This window comes from Semicossyphus pulcher, unplaced genomic scaffold (genome assembly GCF_022749685.1).
Source record: "Semicossyphus pulcher isolate SPU_LCO1_2020_fin unplaced genomic scaffold, fSemPul1.0.p SCAF_18, whole genome shotgun sequence".
NCBI classification, from domain to species: domain Eukaryota; kingdom Metazoa; phylum Chordata; class Actinopteri; order Labriformes; family Labridae; genus Semicossyphus; species Semicossyphus pulcher.
The window spans coordinates 4,961,297-4,988,700 of record NW_027211691.1 but is presented as its reverse complement, the minus strand read 5'-3'; the positions used below and the strand labels follow the sequence as shown (position 1 = coordinate 4,988,700).

At 40.8% G+C, this 27,404-nt stretch overlaps 1 protein-coding gene across 4 annotated transcripts in view; it reads left to right on the top strand.

Annotated features, from left to right (window-relative positions):
- slc12a7b (solute carrier family 12 member 7b) overlaps positions 1-27,404 on the top strand; it is a 78,035-nt gene continuing 50,631 nt past the window's right edge. For 3 of the 4 annotated variants that reach the window (XM_069666935.1, XM_069666934.1, XM_069666937.1), the window contains exon 1: positions 1-310. In XM_069666935.1, coding sequence (XP_069523036.1) covers positions 79-310 — 232 coding nt within the window. In that variant the 5' untranslated portion in view covers positions 1-78. Of the gene's footprint in view, positions 311-23,763; positions 24,141-27,404 lie in introns of those variants that run through there. The other variant, XM_069666936.1, reaches the window with a different exon arrangement.

The window sequence follows — 27,404 nt, the reverse complement described above, 5'->3', positions numbered from 1 at the left end:
GTGGACCGCTGAGGTTAGCCGGTCGGTGTGTCTGTCTTTCCTTCAATAAAAGTGCGTAAAGTGAGGGGAAAAAGGGACATGGGCGAAAGATTTGTGGTTGTCCCGGTTGACGGAGGAGTTGGGGTCGCCGGGGAGGGGGGGCACTCGGACGCGGTTGTCGCTGACCCGGCACCGGACCCCGGCGGCGGCAGCAGCAGCAGCGCTGGCACGGTGGAGGAAAAAGAGGCGGGGGAGGACTCCGTGTTCGAGCCTCAGGACCCCAACGCTGTGGTGCCGATCCTGGAGTACAACAGGGAGCCAAACAAATACGGTAAGACAGCTGCCCGGTACAAACTCCTACACTTCTTATCTCATGTACCTACCCGAGGATTAACGTCGCATTTTACTTCAGCTGTCTGCTCCTATAGTTATGTAATGAAGCCAGGGCGTCTTTCACGGCACCCCAAAACTGAAGCTTAAGGTAAACCTAGCGTTTATGTGAGTAACAGAAAGTTTTAAACTATGTTGCAAAACATTTTGTAAATGTCACTTGTCACCTAACAGCTAATTGAAAACATTAGCACGTCATTTTAGTACGTACAGACTACACTCTCGAATATTCAGCAAGCTTAAACTGCTGCTGTCGATTAAACTGAGAATTAGCATTATATCCTGCCTCTACTTTTTTAGTACAGTACAGTCAATGTTGAACTCCCCGCTCATTTCCCATCCTATAACTTGAAGTAACCACAGTTTCTTCGTTCATCATAAGAGTGCATGTAGAGTCAAGTGTTTGTTTTTGCTACCAGACAGGGATGTGATGTGATGTGACTAGGTTTTGGCACTTGTTTTCCCTCTTTTAAAATAACGGAGAAAACCCAATTTGAACAACGGAGAGCATAAAATAAAGAAGTGAAGCTTGAGGTAGGCTTGACATAACATTTTTTTTAAAGTCCTGCTATTTAACCACCCATTGTCATCCTGCAGAGAAGTGAGACATGCCTGTTATACCTTGTGTTGATCAAAATTAGCAGGCTATCCTTAACTCACTACAGGCCTTTTTCATATAAGACTTTTTAGCATATCGTAGCAGGAAAAGTGCAGGTGTTTATAATAGCATTAATGATGGCTGTATTCCATTAAGCTGCTTCAATTTCATGGTCCTGGTTGTGTGTATGCTGACTGCCAGTGGTGGCTTTCTCAGACACCCGACTAGAACAGAACCATTGTTAAAGTTATTATTAACACCTGTGCTTTACTTTCTGTTAGAAGCCAAAATGTTCGCTGTGAAAAAAGCCCATTAGGGTTGGGAATCGCAGGGTAACTCATGATACGAGACGCCATATGTGGCCCACAATACTACTATACCCCACTATGGCCTTTACTATGGCCTTTTATTTCTAAAGGAAACATAATGTAACGTGTTTTTTTAATGGTATCCTTATTGCTGATCATATTGATTTTGTCTCTCACTCCGGTCCATAATGTCACTGCAGTCTTTATTTCCAACCAGTTGTTCCACCAATTGCTCACAAACAAGGTGCTTCTATAGCAACAGGTTGATGCTTAGAAGCCACTGGAATAATTGCCAGGCACACTGGGCCAGGCCTAAATTACAGTGGGTTGAATGTGGATATTGATTGGTAATCGTTAGAGCACAGACTGTTGTGTTTGTTGAGGTTGAGGTTGAGGTTTTGAGTCTTAAAAAAAGGACAATGGACACAAAATTCGGATTCAAAATGAGATATATTACACTGGTGATTATTGTTGTGCTGGGCATGAATCATGGTGACAGGGGACAGTGTTGCTAGGAGAGTAAGAAGTCAGTTAATGGCCTGATTAAGGCTACTGAAGGTGTACTGATAAATAAGTATATGAGTACTAATGAGCCCTATATATCAAACAAAAATTAAGGTTAAACTTAAATAACAGTGTTTATTTGGCATGCTAAAGTACGTCTGATTGTTTAAAAAGTTTGCTTTGATTTATTGTTGCATGTATAAAATGCAGCCTTAGTAAACACCGTCGTATTTATATCTTTAGCAAGATATTTTAGTGAAGAAATCTTGTCATACATCAGTATCTCCATTTCAGGAGAGTAAAAGAGGACGAGTCTGACTGGAAGTCTAGCTAATGCAAAGCTGCAGTGCCATGACAATGTCTTCTAAGCTATTTCCCCTTCTGTGACACAAGGACAGGTCGGCACTCGTCTAATCAGTTTTCATGCAGAGATTAAATCTCATTCTCAAACAGATTAAGTTACCATGAAGAAGACGATGGTTGTACATGTGCACCAATGCACTTGGAGAGTAGTGTGTGCGCAGTGCCCGGGCTTGTCACAACCTTTCCTTGCACTCTCTCTCAGGTAGACAATGATAGAGCATATTGTGTTAGAGCTTTTATCAGCAGGCATTTTAATCTCCTGAGTATTTATAACATGCTGCTACTGTGGACACATACTCAAATGGGTGGTGGCACAATGAAGGAAAGTAGCTTTGTCATGTGATAAGATATATGGTAAATCTTCCATTTGTGTTTCAGTTAAGATACACAAAGTTAATAAAATCCCTCAGTCTTAATTTGACCTAACCTACGAGAAGTTGACCCAACTACTGTATTAAAGAGCAGAGGGCATCAATGATTAATCCAGAAATGATAACATTAAACCATCTTCTACCTACATGCACCTAAATGAAAACACATTTTAAAGTAATAATTTAAAAGATTTTCAGGTAAATAAACGTCTGTGAAGTCACTATCTATCACCAAATGAGGTAACTCAATGGTGATCGAGCTTATGGCCAAATGATGAAAGCCTTTGCATTTGCAGTATTACAGACTGGGTGTCTGGTGTGACAGAAAAAAACACTGCAATTACCGTTTATCGCCATAGGTGCCGCCAAAGAGAATGAAACTGACATCCTCGAGATAATAACTTTAAGATGCTATGTGGCGGTTAAACTGAAAAATTAGAGGAAGAATTTTCTTGAATAATTTATCAAACCTGTGTGAGCAAATACACCCAGGCCTGTATTATCCATGTATTATGAAAACTTGGACTTCAGGAGCTAAGCATCACCAAAGTATCTTATTATAACATATTGACCCTTTGTGTTGTGATTTATCTGACCTTCATTTCAATTTCCTCAGCTCCTTCTGCAGCTGCTTTCACAGTAATGCAATCAATACACGACTGATAGTGGGGAGTATCTGCTTGTTTTGTGATATTTTATTTACAGGACGCTTCTGCGTAAAATCTTGGATGGTGAAATTAATAAGCCTGAGACCTAATGTGTCTGGATGATGTTAAGATAATGGATGGTCAGGCTCTTTCCATTACAAAGGCACCACTTCTTAATGTTTAAGTAATTGAGAAACACCTACGTACCAGCAGACTGTTTCCGCTCTCCTTATTTATGGCTGGACGGCAGCAAAGTTGGAAAAGTCTGTCACTCAGTGAGTGAATGCCACATGGGAGGGATGGGGGAGATTGTCTATTTTAATAACTCTTTGAACATTACATTACCATATTTGTTATTGCATCATTTTAATTGTTCTTTATTCTAAACCCTAAACACACACACACACACACACACACACACATAAACCTACCTGCATGCACACAGCAGCTCAGCCCATATCTCTTTCTCCCCGTACTTGCCTGTCTGTTGACTTTCTTTATCAGCAGTTTATAAGGAACCAGTTGGACTCAAAGCTTAAAAGGCTTGCCTCTACTCATAGATTGAAAGTTATGATCTAACTAACATTAGCCACATCCGTTTCACATGAAAAATAACCAGTCTGAAGTTAGTCAGTGCAGCACAATGTTGCGTCACATTACATCATATGCACGCAGGCACAGTGACACAACACAAAACCTGATATTCATGACGAGATAACACAATGAAAACAACATGGCAACTATTCTGAGAGGCTGAGACTATTGCCAGACCATGTAGCATTCCAGCTTAAAGGCAAAGTATGAGAGAAAACGGCTTTCCATGGGGGCACACAGTCAAAGCACCCAAACACCATCACTGGACTCCATCACCAATTCACATCTGCTCTTAAAGCTCATCTTTTTAAACAAGCCTACTCACTTTAATTCCATGAATTGCATCCTACTGAATTCTAATGGCTTGTATGATTGTAAAGGTGTCTTATTACTGGTGCTCTGCGGATTATTGTATTGTTTGCTGTGTTATTGTGTGATGTCAGGTGTCGTTGATTGCCATGAAAGGCGCCTTTAAATAAAATGTATAATTATTGTTAAAATATGACATATTAATAATCATTCTGCCCAAACAGTTAATGCAGAGTGAGTCAGACAATTATAACAAATTACAATATGTAGGCTAATCTTACATAGTAACATTTTAAGATGTTAGTGGATTAGTTTGTTCATGCTATTACACTAATAACATTTTTATTTTATTCTAGGTTAACTGTTTAATGCGACTTGTTACTAAGTTAACTGTCAAAACAAGTATTTCTGAGACTACTTTTGATAATTGATAGAGCTAACACTGACTATCTGTGTAGGGTTCAAGCCATATGCTAGTTTGTGTTGTTACTTTCTGATCATGACGACTCCTAAATAGGTAAAGGTCGTCGATGAAGCAGACTTAGAGCCCATTCACACCTGGTGTTAAAATGCGACCTGCTTCCTGATTTGTTATCTGGATAAGATCTCGCCCTTGCACTTACATGTATTTGTAGCGCATTATTCTCTGAGACTGGATTCCTGTCCTGCGGAGAAAAACCCTGATGTCAGAGGTCACAGCCAAATGACGGGTATGGATGCCTGCAAGTTGTACGGATTGCTATTACACCTACAAAAAATGGAAACACAATGTATTTCAGACTACCTCAAAATGTGCTTAGACAGGTCTGACGTGTTTGGGTTAGGGTTTTTCTTATCCAGATAGCATGTCCAGATACAAATCGTATTTTAATAAAAAGTAGTAGAGTGGGGTTTAACAGTCCACAGTTATCTGAAACATACAGTTAGCATTCATCACAAGTGTTGTACTTTTTTCTGAGAGTACAGCTTTGTTGATTGTAAAGCTCATCACAAGACTATGCATGACTTTGACATAGGCTAAAGAGGAGTTTATTCTGCCATCCTTAGCAGTGCGATGTGATCAAAGACGCTACTGATATATGTTTTACAGTAAAGCTGAACAAGGAAATTGTAACTCGTTTGTCATTGAGGTTACCCAACAATTTTGAGGGGGATTAAGAAACGGATATTGTAAAGAGGAAGTGGTGGTTATGAAGACCTGTAAATAATAGAAGATACTGTTGTCTTAATGATAGTGGTTGTTTGCTTCACTGGCTTATCAGCCCCTTAAAGGCCTCAGGCGATGCATATATGCTCCTTTTCCTCCTTCCTTGTTCATCCAGGCCAAAGGCCAAGCTGATTGCTATTTTATATCAAATGTGTTGTTTCAAGAATGTATAATGAGTAAGCTCTGTCTTACCAAGAGATGTATACTAACAGTCAGTGAAATCACATGGTGAGGTTTTTGGGTACAAGTTTGCTGCATGTCTAAGATGCGTAGGATGACAAGGATTACATTTGGATTTGAGAGATTAAGCCCTTTCTTCGGGGAAACGGGTCTGCAGAAGGTGCCGGATTTAAGCGCGATGTGTCAGTATGCAGAGAGTGACTGTCAATCTTTGTCACACACAGTGGCGGGGACCACTATTGAGGCTTGTTGCTGAAGTGAAGCTGGCTCTGTAGTCATTCTACCTGTTGCAACTGAGGCTCTTTGGCAATCATTCATGCTTCCTCTGTTGAGTGTTTTTGAAGTGGAGTTCTGCAAAACTTTCATCATTGGGCTTTTCTTTTTCTTGGTGGAGAGATTATTTTAAGAGGATCTGAGAAAGAATTGCATATGAAATAATTAATAACTGCAATAGAAATGTTGCGCCAGTGTCTAAGTTGGTAATTCTGTGATGTAATTTTGTGATGTAATTTTCTACAGAATCTCTGCAACCTCAGTTTAAAGACTATGTCAGCCCTTAAACCTAAATGATTAGTGAAAGAATAGTTGTAGTTTAGGGATGTATAGGCCTAATGGTTAATCGATGATTGATAATTGGTCGTAATAATTTGGTCGATGACATGGATTTTAATCGATCTGACGTTGGTTTACATTTTTTCATATCCCTCAAAGCGGGAGATTTTCCCTGTTGGATGATGATCTGTCATGTTTTTTTTTGATCTGTCAAAAAGATAGTCATCCACGATGGATCAACTTACTGGACACTCGCCCTCGCGTTCTGTCTCTTCCATACTTGGAGCAGCATCTCCACACATGCTCGTCAGAATAAAACACACGTAAACCTCTTTTACACTGCGGTACCGCCTCTGGGCCGTAACAAACCTCCGTCCTCATGCCACCTTTGTCATTTTACATTGGACCACACAACGCCGGCGTAAAGCCGACCCAGTGTGTGTTTTTAAATAGGGTTCTGGCGTTGCGGAAGCAAAACATGCATGAGGTGTAAACAAACGTGCCTTGCCTCTGCTGTTTACACTGACGGCATTTCGCCTCTGTTAAGCCTCTGTTACTACCTCCAATGCCAGCTCAGAGGCGGAACGACTTCACCCAAGCATTCCGCCTCCGTGCTTTCTACATAGAAGACGGAACGTAACAGAGGCGTAATAATCCCACCTTGAACTGGCAGTGTAAAAAGCCCTACAGAGACGTCTGCTGGTACTTCCCCCTGTAAATGCATTGATTGAGATGTGAAGTCTTCTGGTAAAAAGTGACCTTATTCTGTTTTAAAAGATTTGAAGTGCAGCTGTGCAGTGTTGGCCTCATTAGTCTGTTTTCATCATTTTGACTCGCACCTCCTTTAATGACGAGCCTCCTATACATGCGGCTCACCTGCTGCTGTGAAAACAACATCGCGGGTGAAAAACTCAAATCGCAAGTTATGTTGTTTGGGAGACTTTATATGTCTGTGAGCTCACGAGAGCTGATAACTCAAGAGCAGGAAGGTGAGCAGATTAAAATAGTTGTTGTGGTAATACGATATACTTTCTTTAAATAGGGTGACGTATTGTTCTTGTCTTCTGCTATTCTTTTATCTTTGTGTTTAAGAGATTTAGGCTGTGAACACATGAAAATAAAGATTTGATTAAGAAAAACACATTTAATATTTTCTGTCATAGGCAGAAAAAGTATATAAAAAGATATCGATTAATTGATTGTTAACGTTATTTATAGTCGATTTAGGGAATTTCTTTAAACGCCCATCCCTTGTAGTAATAAGTGATCTCTCATGGCCAGATTGCTGTCTAGCCACATGCATGTTGTCATCGAGTTTTTAATGGAATGTAACTTAATGTACGTACAACGGCTCCCTTGCAGAAAGATTGAACTCTTTCCAGCTATTAAAGTTTTTAATTTAAAGTTTTTAAAAACTATAAAAAATGGATTATGTTAGCAATGATTTCCTGCGGCCGCCTGCTGGAGGTCTGTTTTCTTTGGTATGACCAAGTGCTGTTGCAAATAGACCATCTGTTCGAGTGACAGAGATGTCAAGGTCCTATGGTCTCTTTTAAGCAATATATTTGTGTGTGAAAGTGTGTGTGTGAGTGCCTGTGATTGTTGATGTATTTTGGCCCCATAATGACCTCAAAAACAAAAAGCTAAATGTCTGGAGGATAGTTCAGATAATTGAACTTCATTTTAGGTTGAGGGTGATGTTACATGGTAAACAGAGTATGGGTTAGGGTTAGTAAATGAATGAGTCTTCAGAATGTCCTCACCACACAGCATTATGTTTGCATGCATTCATGTTTTGAAGGCATGCACCTTGGGCTATCATGTGCCGCCCTCTGCTTTATTTGGAGCCCAGCAGTCGGCACATGGACACCAACTGTGCTGTGGCATCCACTATATCTGCTCCTGCTCCTGTGTGGCCTCCCAGCGTGCTGCCTCTCATGCCAGTGCTGCGTGGGATGTTTGTTCCAGTTGCTCCTTATTTACACGCAACACTCAAGAGAGGAGGTGTGTCCCCTCGCTGGTCAGACATAAGAGTTTTCACAGAACTTTCTTCCTCTTTTGGGAAATGTACACAAACACCCACACAGTTCAGGCAAATCCTTGAAATAGCCCTTTTCTCCAGTCAAGAGTCCTTTAATTAGTCATTTATCCTTAAAGGTCAACAGTGGCGAGGACGTGCCCTCTATCTAAGGACATTAAAGCAGTTTCACTGTGTATTTACCCCTAAAATTTCACCTTTCTGATGGTCACTTTTGTAAATTAACGTGTGAGTGAGAGTTTGTCAGTTTCTGTTGAAAATACACCTTTACTCAATTCTGACCTTATCACACTGCACATAAGGTCTGCTTGACTATTGCAAAAGCCATAATTAAGATGATATTTGTGATCACATGTATTGAACATGATTGGCCCTTTATCTTGCATAGCAGAACTAAACACGGATTCAGGCAAACAGTAGACGACAAACTGCATGTACCGTAAAATCCGGAATAGAAGTCGCACCGAATATAAGACTTTTTTGGGGGTGTATCTCAGAGGGAAAAAAGGTTTTCTATAGCTATTTATCAATAAAAAAACATGAATACAAGTTATTTCAACACTATTTCAACTTATTTTCATTTGAAACACACTCACAAATTACAGCCTACCGTCTGTTTTCGCCATGTGGAGTTTGCAATTCTGCTAGCTGCCAGCGCGGTAGTTGAGCTCAATTGATGATTGTTGTGAGGACGGCGACTGCACTGGGGATCACGGCGTTGCATGTCCGTGACAAACTTTTAGCTAGATTATAGGGCTATCGTCTGGATCAAATACCGGGTAGGTCCAGGGAAGCCAACAGCAAAAGCTAATGGTACACCCCATCTCTCCAAAGTAAAAATATTTCTGCTTTGTTGACAATTTTATGCCTTCATGTCAACAGTAGCCATGGTGGGAGGCATTATATTTTCGGATTTTCCAACAATGTCCTGGAAAAACTCTTTATTGGATGTTATTCCCATCCTATTCTTATGAAGAGGGAGATCTGAATCTTTTGTTATTATTCAGACTTCTCTTTACTTAATTTACTTATTACTTATCTCTCCTAATTTTTCCAAAAGGTCAGAGGTCAACTGCACTATGACCTCGTGATATCTCATGTAATGCCAGTACCGAGATCTATATTCGACTTCTGAAACAAACAACACACATTCACTGATAACCTTTTTAAAAACACAAACAACGTGATTATGGATCTTTGTCTGCTGTCTGGTTCAAATGGTCTCAGCAGACAGTGTCTGCTCGGTCAAAGATCATTTGTGTGAGAGGAACCTATTTATAGCCCTAAAAAACCAACAGTGATACTTCTTCTCTCTAGCTTATTTTAGTCACATTCTCCAGTAAAACTTATAAATATCTTACGTAATAGTTTTTAACCTTAATAAATAAACATAAGTTAATGTATCTTTAATCTTTATAGGACACAATGGGCCTCATGTACAAACAGTGCTTATGCACATATATGTGCTTACACTGAACACTGTATCCCACGTAAGGTTGTTGGTCTAATAATGGCAGTGAGTGTCTGATCTTGGGATGACTGAGCAGGTGGTTATTATCCTCCACCTGTTTCCTTCTTTCCACTCTGGTGTGATATTCTTTTTCACATCAACTTAAATGTCAAACCATTTCTTTTATACATGAGCGACAGCCCTTATCTCAGGAACACATTCATCGGCTGTTATTTCAAAAGAAGCCTGATTTTTTTCAATTGTTTCAATATCTTCAGTCCTGAAATTCTTTAACTGTCGAGGGAGGGAAGCCACTGGGCTTTCTTCAGGCACACGTATCCATTGTTGTTACGTGTATTTAACATACTGAGGCTGTTTATTCCTTGTCCAATTTTTTCCTATTGACTATTTATGGCAACACTTGTTTTTCATAATGATTACTTATATTTAATATTTACGGTAACACTTTGCTCATGTTCACTAGTTATTGTAACACTTTTTCATTTTTAATATTTAAGATATATGTGTTCATTCTTTTGCTGGTGTAGTTCAGCCTCCAGGCCACTTGTCGATATATAAGTGAACCTCACCTTACATTATAGCCGCTTTCCCACTGGTCAAAAAACCCACTAACACCTGCTAACAGCTGGCTTTTTTGCTTAGTGGGAAATAGGCATTCAGACCTGGGTCAAATGACTCTGCAGTAGACCCGGGTAATTATCGCCTCGGCTCCGATCGGCAATGATGGGAACACAAAACCCGTGTCAAAACCTGTTAATCTCCTACCCCTCTCGGCACAATGCTATCCGTCTGTAACTTCTGCAACTCCTTGTCAACTCAGCTACAAATTCCGCCCATCTCCGTCCAAGCAGCGCTCGAACATCGTTCCAGATTTGTGATGTCAGACAGTGACGCAGCAGAAAAGAGACCAACAGGAATATACTTCACTGGCAATGGGAACAGAGACAATCGGCATCTATACGCGGGTCTTCCCGAGTCTGAAAAAACAGTGTCAACGCGCTAAATTTAGCTGGGAAAGGGATATATCTATCATGACTCTTCCTAGCCACGCCCTGAGGAAGACCTGATGAGGGTCGAAACCAGTCGCATTTATTTCTTTGATATTGATGTTTTTTTTGTTTTTTTTTTACAAGAGATGCCCTGATTCAATTAAGGCATTTTAAACTAAGTCCTTGCTCGGTGCAAGTGTGCCTGGAGAAAGCCAAGTGGCTTCCCTCCATCAACAGTTCCAGAGCCTTCCAGAGTACCTGTCAACACCTTGCTCAGAAATTCTTTAACTTCTTTTCTTCAGAGGCTATACTCTTCTGCAGCAGCTTCACCACTGTATCCATTATACCGTCCTTGGCAAACATGTTTTTTGATATGAGGGTGTGGCAGTATTTTGATAAAAAGCAAATAATACAGAATGACTGAGATTCACCAACATGCTCATTCATTGCGGTAAGAACAAAGTTTGTTGATGGGCACATTTCATGAATGCAAATATAATGTTGAGTGTGCAATTTGTGTGCAAAGTGAAAACATTTTTACGCACATACAAGCGAATGAGGCCCAATATCTGCTTATCAATGCACCAGACTTAGTGGGTATTAGAGCAATAAAGTAATCAGCCCTAAACCCTGTTCTTATCTCCTCATATGCTCTGTACATAAAACTAAAGCTAATTCAGACACAATGCATGTGGTCACATTGATAACAGTAACAATCTCCCAGCAGCTGACAGCCGCTGCAGCTGATTAGACATTGAACAGACGTCGTGGGAAAAACAACACAGCATATTTTCCCCTGGAGGTCTTCTACATTTAGTGTTGGTAGTCATGGGGTTTTCCAGCTCCTGGTCAGCAGTGTGCTCAAGGCTTACTAAGGAAAGGTTCTGTGAGTCATTTTGGCCTTCCCTATCGCAATAAATACTGTTGTAGGACAAAATTAAGCCAAATGAGGCCTGAGGAGAGCAAAATCCACCTTTCAAATTACATCAGTACCTGGCAATGAGTTATGGTGTTGATCAGCAAACAGGGAGTGGACCCACAAACACATGATGATATGCCTTCCACTACAAGCTTTGCAATAAATTCTACCTTTTTGCATTTTGTGACACATTTTGAGAAAGTAAATTGTGGTGCAATATGTGTTTACGCACGTCTTGCAACTTAAAACTTACCGTAAATCTGTGAATAACAATACCCACAAATTACTGTAAAACTAAGCAGCCATTGCATGTTAAATGTCTGCATTATGTCACTCAAGGGATCCTAGTATTGTGCCCACCTCAGGTATAAGCATAGAGAAAATACTGTAGGAACAGTAGGAGTTCCTTGGTCGTGGCGCCGGTGGATATCAGATGTCAGAAATGTGTAGGGAGACGTGTGAGTATCATGTTCTGCCTGCTCTGTATGAGGAGCCTGAGGATAACCTCTCTAACCCCACCCTGTCACCAGCAGCCTAAATGACTGCAGTTCAGTCAAAGGCCAGAGGCCAAACTGATCCAAAGCTTCAATCATTTGTCTGTCTCTCATGACTTGTATTGAGCTGTCTGCCCCAAAAGGAACTAAGCTGACAAAACACTTGAGTCACGTTCTGTTTTTTTGCTGAACGTACTGTTACGATTATAGCTGGCAAACCAAGAGAGATAAAACTGTTCTTAAACATGAACTATAGGGTCATTTATTGCTGTCTGCATATCTCACTAAAGAAGAGATCCAGTTTTGTTAATGAGTGACTTGAGAATGTAAAAAAATCTTCTCTGAAATAAAGATTTATTAAGATATTGATCTTTTACATTTATACAATATCATATTAACTTTTTTTTTAATACTTTATTTATAGTTTTCAAGCATGTTACAAATAGAACCACAAGAACAGACAAACAACAGGCTCAGACATGTGTGAAAAGAAAAACAGGTAGGCTAAGGGTAAGCAGAAAATAAGTCAAAATAATGTTACAGAGCTGTTAATCTCACAATATGCTTAAAGGTGCTGTGCGTCAACCCTCTGGCAGTAGCAAATAAATCTTCATCCCACATCAGCATTAACTGAGTGGGTGAAAAATGGGTCCCAGATAGCTGAAAATGCTGAAAATGTTGAGTCTTTCCAAATGTATAACTGACTTCATATCAGCAATCCATTTCTGAAATGAAGGTTACATTTTTATTGATTGCATAGAACTTTAAAATGTTTATTCTGAAACAATTCTGGAAGGACTTTATGGATATTTTATGGATGGAAGTAATTAGGGATGCACAATATTGGATTTTTTGCAGATGTCCGATATGCCGATATTTTACAACTAATTTAGTCGATTACCGACAGTATAATGGTGATACTCTTATCACATTTGTTACACTGGTCGAGGTGACGGGCCTTGAGATGGTTAATCAAGTTTGTAGTGTTGAAAGACTTTGCCTTGGCTCCTCCTCGCATCACCGAAGCTGAGCAGTCATTGCAAATAGCAGTTTTGCTATCTTTTCGGACACTTTGAGAAACTTCCACACCACGGACATTTTGGCTTCTAACTCTCTCATGCTGCAGGTAGACACACGTGACGTCATCACGCTGCGCCGCGCAGGTCTTCTTCGTGCCGGGGACATTGCGCAGAGGTCGGGCATTTAATCAAGTATGCAGCAGCCCAATATTTTATCGGTTAATTATATCGGCGGATATCGGCGTGTTGGGCGATATCCAATAGTTCATTTTTAAGCCAATATCGGCCGATACCGATAACGTGCCGATAATATCGTGCATCCCTAGAAGTAATCATTAAACTTTGACTACTAAACTGAACATTTTCTCCACAGAGATTATAAGCTAAGGAGTTAAATTTCTAAATCAGAGGTTTTATTTGTTTATTTTTTAGATCGGTTTCCATCATACATGGTTATAAACATAATTAAAACCATTAAACACGTAGTTTAACACAGTTTTTGTTGAAAAAAATTAATTGGGTATCCAATTAAATGACCACCTGTGCTTCCTGAGGACATACAACTTTAAATGTCAATATTATTGCACGTGTATGCACTGCTTTATAGAATGCACAAAAAGAGTACATATTTGCATTCCTTATTTGCTTTGTGCATAATAGTATTCATCTTTACCTGCACAAATAATTCATATTTTACGCATCTGCCCCCCTCGCGTTAAGGACCAAGTGCTATTGTGCTTTGAATTCTTACAATTTGTTTTTACTTATAACTGTCTTTATACTGTATGAACATACTTGAATGTTAACTATGCTACAGCTAAAATAAATCAGAGCAGCTACAGGGGATCATCACGTTTAGTTTAGTTTAGTATTTTAAAACAGTTCCTGAAGCCCAAAGATAAACTCATGTTTCATCCATATGGTAAACACTAAGTGAATGGCTTATTTGCAAGTAATTCTATAGTGGAAATCAAATGGTAGCTTAAATTACAGAAGCATATGAAATTAGCCAAAACTACAGTAGATTCATCATTTACAGAAAAAATGCTGATGACAACCATAAAGGGGAAATGCCTTCACCTCTGAAAGAAAAGAAAGTGTCACCTGAGCCTGAGTTGTGTCAAGCGCAGGGTTAAATGGATGACTGGCAGGCATGTGTGCTGTTACCTGAGATGGTTGAGGTGTGGCTGTTCATGTGTGCAGTGAAGTCATTACGGACTTGAACATGCCTCAAATCATGCAGAATGCCGTTTATTATTGCGGTTTACCATCACTTTGAATAGCTAATTGTGTCTGCTGGGATTTTTCCACAGACCAATAAAGAGAAGTCATGGAAATGCTTGAGAAAGGAAACTAATAGCTTCAGTCTGACATTTGGAAAGTCTGACTGAACATGACGGCTGGCGTTGTTTCCCTTTAGTTTTATTTGAGTCAGTGCTTGTAAAATATCATATTTCCATTTGCTAGTTAGCACCTGATTACAGAGGCTTCTTTATGGCATGCAGGATTTTTTTGGTTGGTGGTACTGTTGGTCAGGATGTGTACATATTGTTGAACAAATATACTAAGGCTGTACCCGAATCAGGATTCTCTGAGTCCAATCAGATCTGGCCGTTCAATACGAAGATTCGACTATTCTTTGATTTGATTTTTTTCATTTAGCTGCGTTGGGGGGGGGGGGGGGGGGGGGAATTACATGAAGGCACTTGAAATTACAAAGGTAAGTAGAAAATGTAAACTGTACTTTGGCGTTTCATTTTTACCTCTTTAGATTTCATTAAACTTTCTTTTTTTTTTAACAAAAACACTGATAAAGAGGAAGATCTTGGGTTGATAAAAATGATAAGAATAAATATTAAACAAAATTTAAACCTCTCTCAACTAAATCAGGTTTGAATGTGAATCAAACACTATTACTAAGCTTGTTTACGAGATATGGTGTCAATGCTGATCTATAGAGGAAACCATAAAGTGCATCTTTGGATGGATGGGTAGGCTATATTATAGCCTTAGGCCCTGGAAATAGACAAGGAGCCTCATTCACCTTCATTAGACCTTAAAAAAACATCTTGGGAAAAAAAACTGTGACAGACTCGCAACGCAACGAGAGGGGGAGAGCACAAGCACAGAGGGAGGAAGGGAGCGGGTGATCACGGACTGAAGTGATGACGTGATATACAACTTAGTTTGATCATGAAGCCTGATGCTCCTCTAAAGTTCTGTGTAAAATATATGAACTACAAAGCAGACTGGAGTTAAAGTCTCTGTTAACAGTGACAGACAGACAGAAAGATCTGTGTGATTATACGTCTGTGTCCTCCCGCGCGTTATTATAAACTATGATGAACTGATCGCAGGTTACAGCTCCTGCTCGTGTCATTCACAGCATGGTGAGATGTACTTTATACTTTATAGTAACCTTAAATACGGACTAGGGATGCACGATATTGGATTTTTTGCCGATATCCGATATGCCGATATTTTACAACTCATTTAGCCGATAACGATACCGATATTTTGTTCCCGCACACCTCATTACAGAGATCATCAACTCTTCTGTATTGGAATTAGCGTACAGTATAATGGTGATACTCTTATCACATTTGTTACAACGGTCGGGGTGACGGGTCTTGAGATGGTTAATCAAGTTTGTAGTGTTGAAAGACTTTGCCTTGGCTCCTCCTCGCATCACCGAAGCTGAGCAGTCATTGCAAGTAGCATGTTTTAAGTATACGTTTATGTATGTTGTATGTATGCCTGCCAGTTACTTGTGAACTCTGTGTTGTAGGTAAAGCACTTTGTAACTGTGTGTTTTAAAAGTTGCTGTACACATAAAGTTATATACACTCTTGGTAATTAAAAAAACATTTCAATTATCTTTTTTATTTCGTTGATGGTGTATTTCCTGATCTGATCAAATGGGGGCATTAGAGTGTCATTAGTAGGCTTCAGCTTTGTGCTGATAAGAGGAGAATGGAGGACAGACTATAGCAATGTTTGAGCTTTTATTTATCCTACTCAAACTTCTGACAGCAATGGTAACAGACCATTGTAAAAAGGTGACAATTTCAGCCTTTAACCTGTGGTGTTATCTAATCTACACTGTGATCTGTGGGTGATATTCTGAAGGCATGCGTAGCACACAGTCTCACACAGACCTACCACACTACCCTACTCTTTCCCAAAGGGCATAGAGGTGACATTCAAGCTGTTTGGACGTCTCGTTATTGTCATTGTCTTTACATTCCTACTATTTGCAATCATACTGCATAGGCGCGTGTTTTACAGTTTGTTATGCCTGTCCAACCCTGGGAACTTCTGCTGAAATAACCTAATAAAAAGATTTAATTAAAGGTCATTTTTCCTATCCCTCCTGGCCTCTGTCTGTCAAAAAAACATCCAATGCGGTTTTAAGAGCAAGAGGAAGTAGAGAGAAGGAAATATGCCATGTGACAAAGACCATGACACAAACTCACATGACATGATGAAGGGATAATACTCCAGCTTGTGAGCCTCCATGATTTCCTCAAAGGTTTATGTATTTTATATTGTTTTACACCGTTTTACAGAGAGTAATTCAGTGTATGGATCCTCATAGGTCAGTTGTCTTTCCTCCTGCCCCCACCAGAAGGCAGTATTATTCACTGCTGTGGATTTAAGAGTGTTATTTTCAGCTTTTGAGCTGGGCAGATGGCTTAGGTCAGAGACCTTTGATTTTCTACCTTGCTGCTTGCAGAGTGTACAGATAGTTATAAAGTTTGCTTTGTGCTTGTCCTGCAGAACAATGAGATGTTCATCAGTATTAATGTACAGTAAAAATGACGCTGCACATTAATTGTGTAGGTTTGTGTAATCTTGTATGTTAGCGTAACAATGGGGAACCTTCTGTGTACATTTTGATAATGTGTGGTGCTTTCAGTGTACATTAATTGAATCCTGAGCTCCTCTCCACGCCCTGATCTATGTCCTTGGGCTGTACTTTGCGTATCTGCGGCAAATCCAATCTCTTCCTATCTTCCCCTGCAGAATCAATCAATAATTCTACTTTTGGATTCGAAACCTGAGCCGAGGGAGAAAAGTTCAGCTCACTAGAACCTCGGTTACTTCTGGGCTGAGATTCATCACTGTCATGTCAGCAGACCCGGCAGACTTTATGTAATCATATGTCTTGAACACCCTGTACAAGATTTCCATTGACCCATGCCGTTCCAGGTAGTGACAGTAAAAGAGCTGTTTTTGTTGCTTCAGTAAAAAAGTATGATGTCAAAGCAGAGATCAAACAGTAAAGCCCTCTTCACATTTAAACATCCATGTTGTCCTGCAGGGCTCGTTCCAGGGCTCTGCTCAATCATGGTACTCTGATGTGTGTCGCTATAATGAATCACACAGCTGAGACAGTAAGACTGATCGATCAGTCACAGTCACATGCTCAGCTGAGTTTGACAGATTGTGATGCCTCTGTGTGTCATCTTTTGTGATACTTTTATTGAGTAGATGGGTTGTCTTAGTAAAAGTCATTTTGATTTAAGAGAGAATACCACACCAACAATATTATTTTTATAGGCAATAAGTGTACTCATGATCTGACAGTAACCGATAGAGCATCATAAACAATTACCTTATACAATTTTCCCTTTTCCCCTTTAGCTTGGAGGTATAGTTCAGACTGGATGGACACTAAATCACTGTTGATTTCTGAAGACCAGATTCCAGTAAACTAAAAGCTATGAACACAAATAACCTTGCCATTTTCAATGAGATACAAACCCTCACTGAGTCATATCCCCTCACAGGAAGCACAGGGAAATATCCAATATTACAGGATTCCGGTAAGTCTAAGCCAAATAATGCTGGGAAAACTGCCCAGCAAACACCTTAGGTTTACTATACATGTATGAAACATTCCTACTCTTAATTATAACCTTCCTGACATACCATACACAAACACATTCCTGAGTCCAAAATATTTCGAAATAGTGCTTTGTTTTTACAATTTCACAAGGCTTTCTTAAATCACATTTTCTGTTTATCCTCAGACCCTCCTCCTCATCGTGCTAGCTTGTGCGAGTGTAGCTGACTGCTAGCTGCATGTATCCAGAGGCGAGTTCATATCGTATAAATATAACAAGTAAATAGACTGTACTTATAGAGTGCTTTTCTAGTCTTCCAACCACTCCAAGCTGCTTTTACACTACATGTCACCTTCACTCATTCACACACTGATGACAAAGGCCAAAGTGCCAATCTCCAATCAGTATCTATACACAATTTGGGGTTGAGTGTCTTCAGTGAGACTTTGACATGTAGACTGTAGCAGTGAGGGATCAAACCCCCAACCTTCCGATTGAGAGACGACAGACTCTACCACTGAGCCACAGCCGCTGAAGTACAAGGCTTCCGCTTTTTTTCACTTGTATCAGTCTGTTGTAGATGTATATGAGTAAAGCATGATGAATATCCTTCATGAATATATTTCATTTCAAAAATCACACAGTAAAGTGTAAGTGTTTGACCGGTCTGTCTCCCTCCTACCTCTCGCGATTATCTCTCAAAGCCCCTGAATCAAGAGACACGATTGGTCAGTAGGCGGTCCTTTTGTATACACAGTGTGCATGTGCAAAAAACATTTTGTCCTATCCATTGCAATTAAGGGTGTCTTCTGAGATGTCTTTATTGCACGTGCTCAAATCCTGAAATTGTGATTTATTGTGCAGCCCTAGTTGCTAGCTGTTTTCCAAATTTCAATTTCATTGCAATTCATTCACTTCAAGTTTTTCTTTAGTTGTGGTCTGTTCCCATCATCTTGATTGTTGGATGTACGGTGGTAATACAAGTCTGATATAAGTTAACTCGGTCCATTACTCATCTTAATCTTCTGATATGATCAAACTTGTTCATCATTATTGGACTTTTTACATCTTGGCTCTTGCCAATAGTGAAGTTCAGTGACATGGACATTTCCAACAACCATTCAGTGCTCCCTGTCCAGCTTCAAACCAGATACATAATAGACATGGAGGGATTTCTGGGGAGTTGCAAGCCACTGCACAGGCACAAGGGCTGCTTTCACCATGTTCAAACTGAATGTGACACAATAGTTGGAGGTTAGGCATTGATTAGCTCTGGTGACCCGTTGAAAGTTTGAAGTAGCGGACAGGGAAATGCCTTGTTATTGGCTTGGTAGCTCCATTGTTTGTTTTCCGTCTTGTACATTTCAGTCAGGAGCAGGATGGGAAATAATCTCAACAGGAATCTAATTGTAGTCTAGTGAAGAGTGACCCTGCAAGATTTCCAAAGAGGACATCTGACGTCAGACTTGAGTCTTTTAACAGTGTTTCCAAAGGCCTCTGGTCCAGGTTGTGATTATACTGTGGTAGTACATCATATCCTCTTCCCATGATTCCTTTGGACCAACAAATGAGTCAAGAATGAGCTTGTGTTTTAAATAACCCTGTGTTCACGTGTTTATATTGTGCCTTGGTTCCGAGATAGTGCATCAGACCTGAGACGGCAAAAAAATTGCGTGAGAACTGCTATGTCACAACATTTCCCCCATTTTCAGTCTCCACTGAGTAACGATTTGATTTGAACCTCTCATGAAAGGGACATTGTTCTGCTGGAGGCACTGACTGTTCCTGAGAATGAGCCCGACTGTCTGGTCTCTTAATCAGTAGATGCCCATTACATCACTGCCTATCCACTGAGCAGAGAGTAGATAAGTGCTCTCTTTGTTACCTTAGCAGCATCATAACACTTTGTGAGCACTGAGTTGAAGTTTCAGACAGTATATTAGCCACCAGACTTATTCACTAAATATTTGATTTGGATGCATTCTAGTGCCAGCGCCATATTTGCAACCACTCCCACTTACTGGAATTTTGTTTGATGTTTGAAACCTGACCAGCCATCTCCATAGGAGAGGTTTGGACAAAGTGTTTCTGAAATACCTGAGAAGATTTATGACAAACTTAATTGATGGAGCTATTAGAGTATGTTGGATCATTTTATAATTTGATGCTTTGGCTAAAACTCTCTTGACACTGGGCGGCTGTGGCTCAGTGGTAGAGCCAGTCGTCTCTCAATCGGAAGGTTGGGAGTTCGATCCCTGACTGCTACAGTCTATATGTGTCCATGGGCAAGACACTGAAAAACCCCAAAATACTCCAGAGGCATAGCCAAAGGGTAAGAATGTGTATTGATACTTATTGGAGATTGGCACTTAGGCTTTTTTTTTTTTTTCAATGTTACAGTTGTCTTTAGCAGACGCTCTTGTGAAGTTCAAAGTGACGTACATCTGAGAGTTAACACAACACAAGATACGATCAAGGCAGGAGGAAATAAAGTCAGTAAGTCCCAACAAACAGCTCTGAGTGCGATCGGACACAGGTGCCAACAGTTCCGGCATTGCACAAGGTGTTTTTTTGTTTTTTTAATCATCAACATCAAGGTTAATATAGTCATCATCATGAATATCCTAATCAACATCAACAACATCCTCATCATCATAATCATAATCATCAGTAGCATCAATATCATTTAGCGCAGAGGTGTTCATGAAAGGTGCAAACTCATTCCACCACCGGGGGACTACAGAGGAGAAGAGTCTAGTTAGAGACTTAGGGCCCTGTTGTGATGGGAGCACCAGGCGCCTTTCATTGGCGGAGCGTAGTGGGTGGGAGGGAGTGTAGACCTGGATGAGGGCGTTCAGGTAGGCAGGAGCTGTTTTTGTTGCCGTTTTCTAAGTGAGCAACAGGATTTTCAATTTGATGCGAGCAACGACTGGGCGCCAGTGGATGGATATAAACTGTGAAGTGACGTACTGTTTTGGGTTGATTGAAAACCAGAATGTGAACGTGCATGCAGGAAGGCCTGCCAGTAGGGAGTTACAGTAGTCGTGACATGTTGTGTAAAAGCGCTTTGAGTGGTCAGAAGTGCTATATAAGTACAGTCCATTTACCATTGCTAACCCTTTTGTAATTGAGGACAAGACAGGAGTTCTGATGTTTGGATTTCTTCATGTTTCCCTTTTGTTCTTAGTTTGAATTGCATATCTTTCTGTTGACACTGGCAACCAAACAGTGGCATGGGTGGAATGTTAGAATTTCAATTGTTTAATTGAAGCCCCAAACTACTGTTTTAATGGGTATCAAAGCCTAAACAGAATGACAAATGCTGCATATAAACAATTCAGTTAGAATGAACTAGCCCAAACCAATATAAACTCCAGTTGGTGTAACCTTCTCAAAAAGAGGTCAAAGAATAGTTTACTGGATTACTTCCTGTATTCTTTATGTGCATGCCCCTCGTCTGATGGTAAATGCCTGGGGACTTTCATTCTTCTTCTTCTTCTTCTCACAGTTTTATTGGCTGTGTCAAACAGGCTAACAATAGAAATCTATCTTAAGGGAGTTGTAACAAGAGGTATTGCTGAGGGTTGGTGCTGGTAGGTAGCTGTATAGGAAGATGAATGCATGATGTATTCATCACTGTTACTGATAAAAAGTTGTTGACATGGGTTGGCGCATGTAAACACCAGACCATATCAGATCACATCCTATACAAACAGTTGGACCAAAATCTTCAATCTGACTACGCTGAACAATTCAGTGTTAGGCTCTGATTCTGATTAACCGTGTTTATGGGAAGTTAAGCAATCTAACTAACCCACTGCCTAAATATTTGGTTTAAGTGTCGTCATGTCTGACGTCAAACCCCTAATACCTCTGTAGGGTATGAAAGTCTCTAAACCACAGTAGCACCAGATGGACTATTCTTACTGTGGCCCAGTCTTCGGAAATGAACTCTTTATTGCATAAGTTGCAATGCTAGAAAAAAAGGCAATGCTTTCCTGTAAGCCGGTCACTCTGCCTGCCCGTATGTCTCTTTGAGTCTCTTGCCGTCTGCTCCACCTCCTCCCCTTCCTATTTCCTGCTTGCCCCACCCTTCTGTTGACCGTGTTACGCTTCATGTTGGGGAACTAAAGGAGGGAGAGGGGAACTTGGTCAGGGTGGGTCTTCACATGTTAAGCAGCCATATGAGTCTCCAGAGCTGACTCGTCATTTGCGTTTACTGCTGTAGCTTTCATTTCCTCAAGCAGTGCTGCGTTTAACATTTCCCATCACACAGGGTTATTGGGAATGACACTCAATGCCTCTTATCATTCCCAATGCACTCCTTAACTAGAGGAAATGACTTAGCTGTTAGGTCTGCTGATGGATTTGAACATGAGCAGCTTGATAGTGATACACTTCAAAACTCAATGCACCAGACTACAGGGGGCTGAGGGAACAGAAATAACAGGAAAAATGTCTTAATGTAATCATGTCTCTATTGTTTCCTTTGGAGGCTTTGGTATTCTCCTGCCCTCAACATGCTCTAGATGAAAAAACTGTGTTTACAGAAAATGTTTACAGAACAGAAGCTCTGCTTCATGTGCTGCAGACAGTGCTGAGAGGGTGTAAACTAGCTTCAGTTGTGGTGCCATGGTAAACGAAAGAAAATATTCCCTTTAGCCCAGTAAAGAAATTAGCTTATTGAAACAATAACTCAACGTTAATCATTGTAGTGACTTTGAAACAAACCAATATATCTAAATAAGCCACTGAGGTGTGGACGGGTGATCAAGTTCCAGACGCGTGTTTTGGCACGAAAATAAATCAATGTCCATGCACTGTTCACCTTTCTTAGTTGGCATTCAAACAAGTTAATTAAGGCGGATTTTATGTCCATTATATTCGAATTAAAATCGAGTAATTGCTGCCGGAACTTCGAAAAGGTATTCGGGAAAACCCTAGAGTCGGAAAACTCTGCTGGACAAACAATAGCCCATTTTACACTGTGGTTCCGCCTCAGCGCTGTAACGAAGCTCCGCCGTCATGCAGCCTTTGCCATTTTACATTGGACCAAGCAACGCTGGTGTTAAGCCTCCCCAGTGTGTGTTTTTATATAGCGATCCGCCGTTGCAGAAGCAAAACGCGCGAGGTGTAAACAAACTGCTTCAAATACCCACACACGGCGCTGTTCCACCCTGCCGGATTGTTTTCTTTATTATATGTTTTGTAAAGAATATTGGAAAAGATATAGGCTGATACTGACATGTCTTTGATAGGCCCATATCGGCCGATAGTGGTCCAACTGTTATGTCAGTCTGGCTTTACTCTGAACAAATTTTCTCCCATACTTCTCCAGCAAGTGTTTGTCTCTGTTGTCGACACTGCACTTACTTCCTATGTTGCTCTGAAGAGATAAGAGCATGAATTTGATACTTGTATTGATTCACTTTCCTTCCCATGTTGTGCCTCCCTTGGTTCCCCATCCCCCTCTCTTAGTGTGTTTCTCCACTGATAATGAGATGTACATGTTTGCAAGCAGTTTGTGATAGACTGTGCATTCACGTGTGCTAACCCTCTTTAGGGTTTTTGTTTGTGTAGACAGCCAGTATACATCTTTAAATCAGCTCTGCCCCTTCTGACCAAGCACATAGGATCAAATAACACTGCATAGGAAGTGGGGAAACGTATATGTGGAGATGTGTGTGTGTGTGTGTGTGTGTGAGTGTGTGCAGACTTTCCTCAGTGGAGCAGCTCTGGACTTCCTCCTCTCTTTAAACAAAGGCTGACATTGCCGGCTTTTGTTGCGTGTGAGACAGAGCGACATTCCTGGACAGAGGATCTGCCCTCGGGCACAAAAAGAGCCACATGTATGCCCTCGCACACTCATGAGCAGAAATGCATGTCATGTTTTCTCAGAGTGTGTGCGTTTGTGTGTTCTGCCCCCACTGGGTGGGGCAGTCCTGCTGTTCCTTATTTGGATACAGGGGGTTGGGGTCACATGGGTGTACAGCAGAATCCGAGCGATAGGAACGAAAACTCACAACTTCTGCTGTGGAGAGTAACGTAAACCGGGGCAGAAAGTCTGGATGAAAAAACAAACAACTGAGAAGCAGAGAAAGGGACAGCTGTTGGACTGAAGCAGAGAGAGAGAGAGGAAGAGAGAAGAGCGGCAGACCAAAGCGGGAGAGGGAGGAGAAGGGAGAAAGAGATAAGAGTGGGACAAACAGGAGACACTGAGAGGAAGCACATGGTGTAAAAATGCCCACCAACTTCACCGTGGTCCCAGTAAAGGACAACGGAAAAAAGGCAAAGGAGGGGGACGAGGAAGATGTGGATGACAACAACGTGCTGAAAGAGGAGGACGAGGAAGCCACAGGTGAGATCCGATTGTTTTCTAAGCCCGGCGAGGTGGGTGAATAACGGGAAAGAGAATTGGAATGCTGAACGAAAGCAACGTAATGCTTGACAAATGTAAAGATTATGTAACTTAAGTCCACACACCTCTTTAAGATTTGAAAGAAACACATCTTTACTGTTGAGACAGAGTAGATAGAGAAGTAGTCCTGGAAAGTTCCAGGCTTTGCTTACAGTGTCCAGTCCAAGCTGATAATTTGGCTTTATTGTATGGGTGACTGTTGCTTGTGTTTCTCAGAAAACCTGTTTATGGGTTGGGCTTGTGGGTGGATAATATGAAGGGAACACAGGGAATTTTAGGGATGGTCCGTTCATTTTCCAGTTACTGTGAGATGACCGCTTTCCTCACATGCCACTTCCACTAACGGGAGTTTGACGTGGGATTTGTTCCATGACAGTGTTTCTCCTTCACCTTGAATCTTTTTCCTATTTCCCTTTACTTCGCCTATCTTGCTTTTTTTTAAATATCACCTGACACCTCTCCAAACAAATAATTGATTCCTTTTCTAATTAGGCCTATCGCTTCATTACACTGCCAGGTTTCCTAGCATTGTTGTAACAAACACAAGAACAACATAGACTCTCTAACTGGGACACCCTTGCATTTGCATCTCCTAACATCTCTCTGTGTTGATTACCATTGACATGCAACCTCCGACATGACTCACACTCTGAAGACCTTCCAGTGAACTTTGGTGTGTAATCAACAACAGGAAAACTGAACATTTGCTCAGTGCCATGTAGGGCTGTGTGTTGGCAAGAATCTGGCGATGCCATATGTACAACAATACAGGAGTGACAATACAATATATTGCGATTTTTCTGTATTTTTAATTTAAAGAAAATATAGAATCATAGAATAATAACACTATATGCATTAATTCTGAGTGAAAACAATGAACTTTTAGTAGACAATCCAAACAGTGTGATTTGCAAGTCTCTGTAACCCTGCTGCATTCAACATCATCCCTGCATAAACTATGAATTAAAAAACAATAGTGTTTTAAAGGGGTGATACAGCAGGACTGTAGATTGTGAAGCCTTGTGAAGTCGAGCTGACAGTTGCTCAGTGGCCAGCTTTTTGGACTTGATAACAGTTGGCTCAACTTTGCACCTAAAATCTGAGTACTTCTTTCTTTTGGCCTAGACTTCATTTTGCAGTAGTCATTCTGTCTGCATGTCTCCAGTAATGTAACATCAAAGATTTGGCGAAGGAACAAAATGTTCTCAAAACCCGATATCAACCAGGGCAGCATTTTAAAACTCCCTGTGTTCTGAATTCAGCATTGAGAAGTCATGGAGTGCATATTTAACAAACTCCTCTTACTTCATATTGTGCCAGAGTGTAGTTAGTGAAGGTGCTGCTTTTACAGCACTTCACATTGCTGTAAATTTCTGCTTTGGAGCTGCAATTAGGCTGCATGCTGTGTGCGATTTAACAGACTTTGGGAGAGAGAGAATGGCATTTTATTATGCTGCTTATGCAGGATATCATACTGTGTCCCCACTGTGAATGTTTGTATGCATGCAGCCATTTGTCTCTGACAATGACTGGAGTGAGAACAATAGTGGGAAAACAGGGGATGACATGTCACAAAGGCCATGCACTGGATCTGTGGCCACAAAATGAGGTGCCTGCAGAAGCATCAGGACCGCACGCTTTATGCTTGGACTGACGCTGTTGTAAGGAGGACAATTCTATTGTGCTATTTATATTTACAATGGATTCATGTCTGTGTCCACCAGACAGAGGAGATGACTATACAGTACAATGTTTGTACAATGCAGATTTGGTGAGAACCTGTTGGTTACCATGTGTTTCAATGATACTGACGAGGCTGCGTAGACATGGAAGGGAGAATGGCTGAAGGATCGTAAGGGAGTATCCTTGAGAGCATAAGTGCTGTTGGCTCATGAGCATGTTGTGAAGGGAGTACCGAGTCAAATTGCAGTCACTGTTATTGATTATCCTGCTGGCTTGCTTCCCGTTGGCTGAGTTGGGGGAGGTGAGACCCCACCCCCATGCTGTAATGTGATGTTCTCCAGTTATCTCACTCACTCTGGACTCCCTTTGTCCCAAACTCTGTCTCTTTTCAGAATACGATTACTTCTGATTCTCTTCTGATTTGGAAGTTCATTTTATATTTATGTAAAGTCCTGTTACAGTCAGTGAAAGCATAAAGCTGAACAATGTCAAACATCTCTTTTGTATCTGCTTTCTTTCACTATCTACTGACTGTAGCTTTTTTCATTACAGAATGTCCAACAACTAGATTTTTAGAAAACCATCGGTTGGTTTGGTGTTGACATCTTGGGGTTTATGGCAAGGTTTTCCAATTGTGTCTCCTTTCGAGCAACACAAAGTTAATAAAAAAATAAATTCCATACAGCTTAATTGTAGAGGGAGGGAAACAGGTGCAAGGCAAGGCTGTGTATGCTAACAATAATAGCTTGGGTCATTTTTTTCACTCTAGATTGTAACACATTGAAGTACATTTAAAAAGTTTGACTCATCTTTTCCAACCAGCGTGTTTGACCTTTAGCTGCATTTCTTAAAGCATTTGAAACCCAGTTCATTGTTGTTGCAGAAGTCTGATATGGAGTTGCACTGTGTGTAACCAGACTGAATGTCTACTGCTAAGTTTCTCTGGAATCACCAACATTGTGGTGAACTGTCCTGAGTGTATGACGGTTGTATGCTGTGAGAATTCTTTGGCTTACACATGCCTGCATCACGTTACTGTACCCCTCATTATTCATTGGTAAAACTACTTTCAGTAAGTACTATACCTCTTCTGCATAAGGTAGACATGTCTCCCAAAGAACACTGTTACAGAGAGGAGTGATCTGATTCTCTCTGTGGGAGAGGGTGGAACATGATGGTGTGTGAGCAGGAGCCTGCGTCAAAAGTCCTGTGGGAGGCAGCTGTTACAGGAATGAAAAAGCAGTGCTGTGTAGACGTCTAGTTTGTACACGACCAGAGTTGATGTAAGCACAACTTTCGTGTGTGTGTCTTACTCTCCTCATTGTGCAACACAAACCTACGGTCAAAGCTCTACAGAGCTCTTGAATAACTGACACGATGTGGGGCACCACCTGGAGAAGGCTGGATATGATGGGGTGCTTTTGACTTCAGCAGCAGTGGTGTACGAACACTGCTTCATGTCAGTGTTGTTTAGGTTGAAACTAAGCAGGTGATCGGACCAAGTGCCCATCTGTCCCAGAC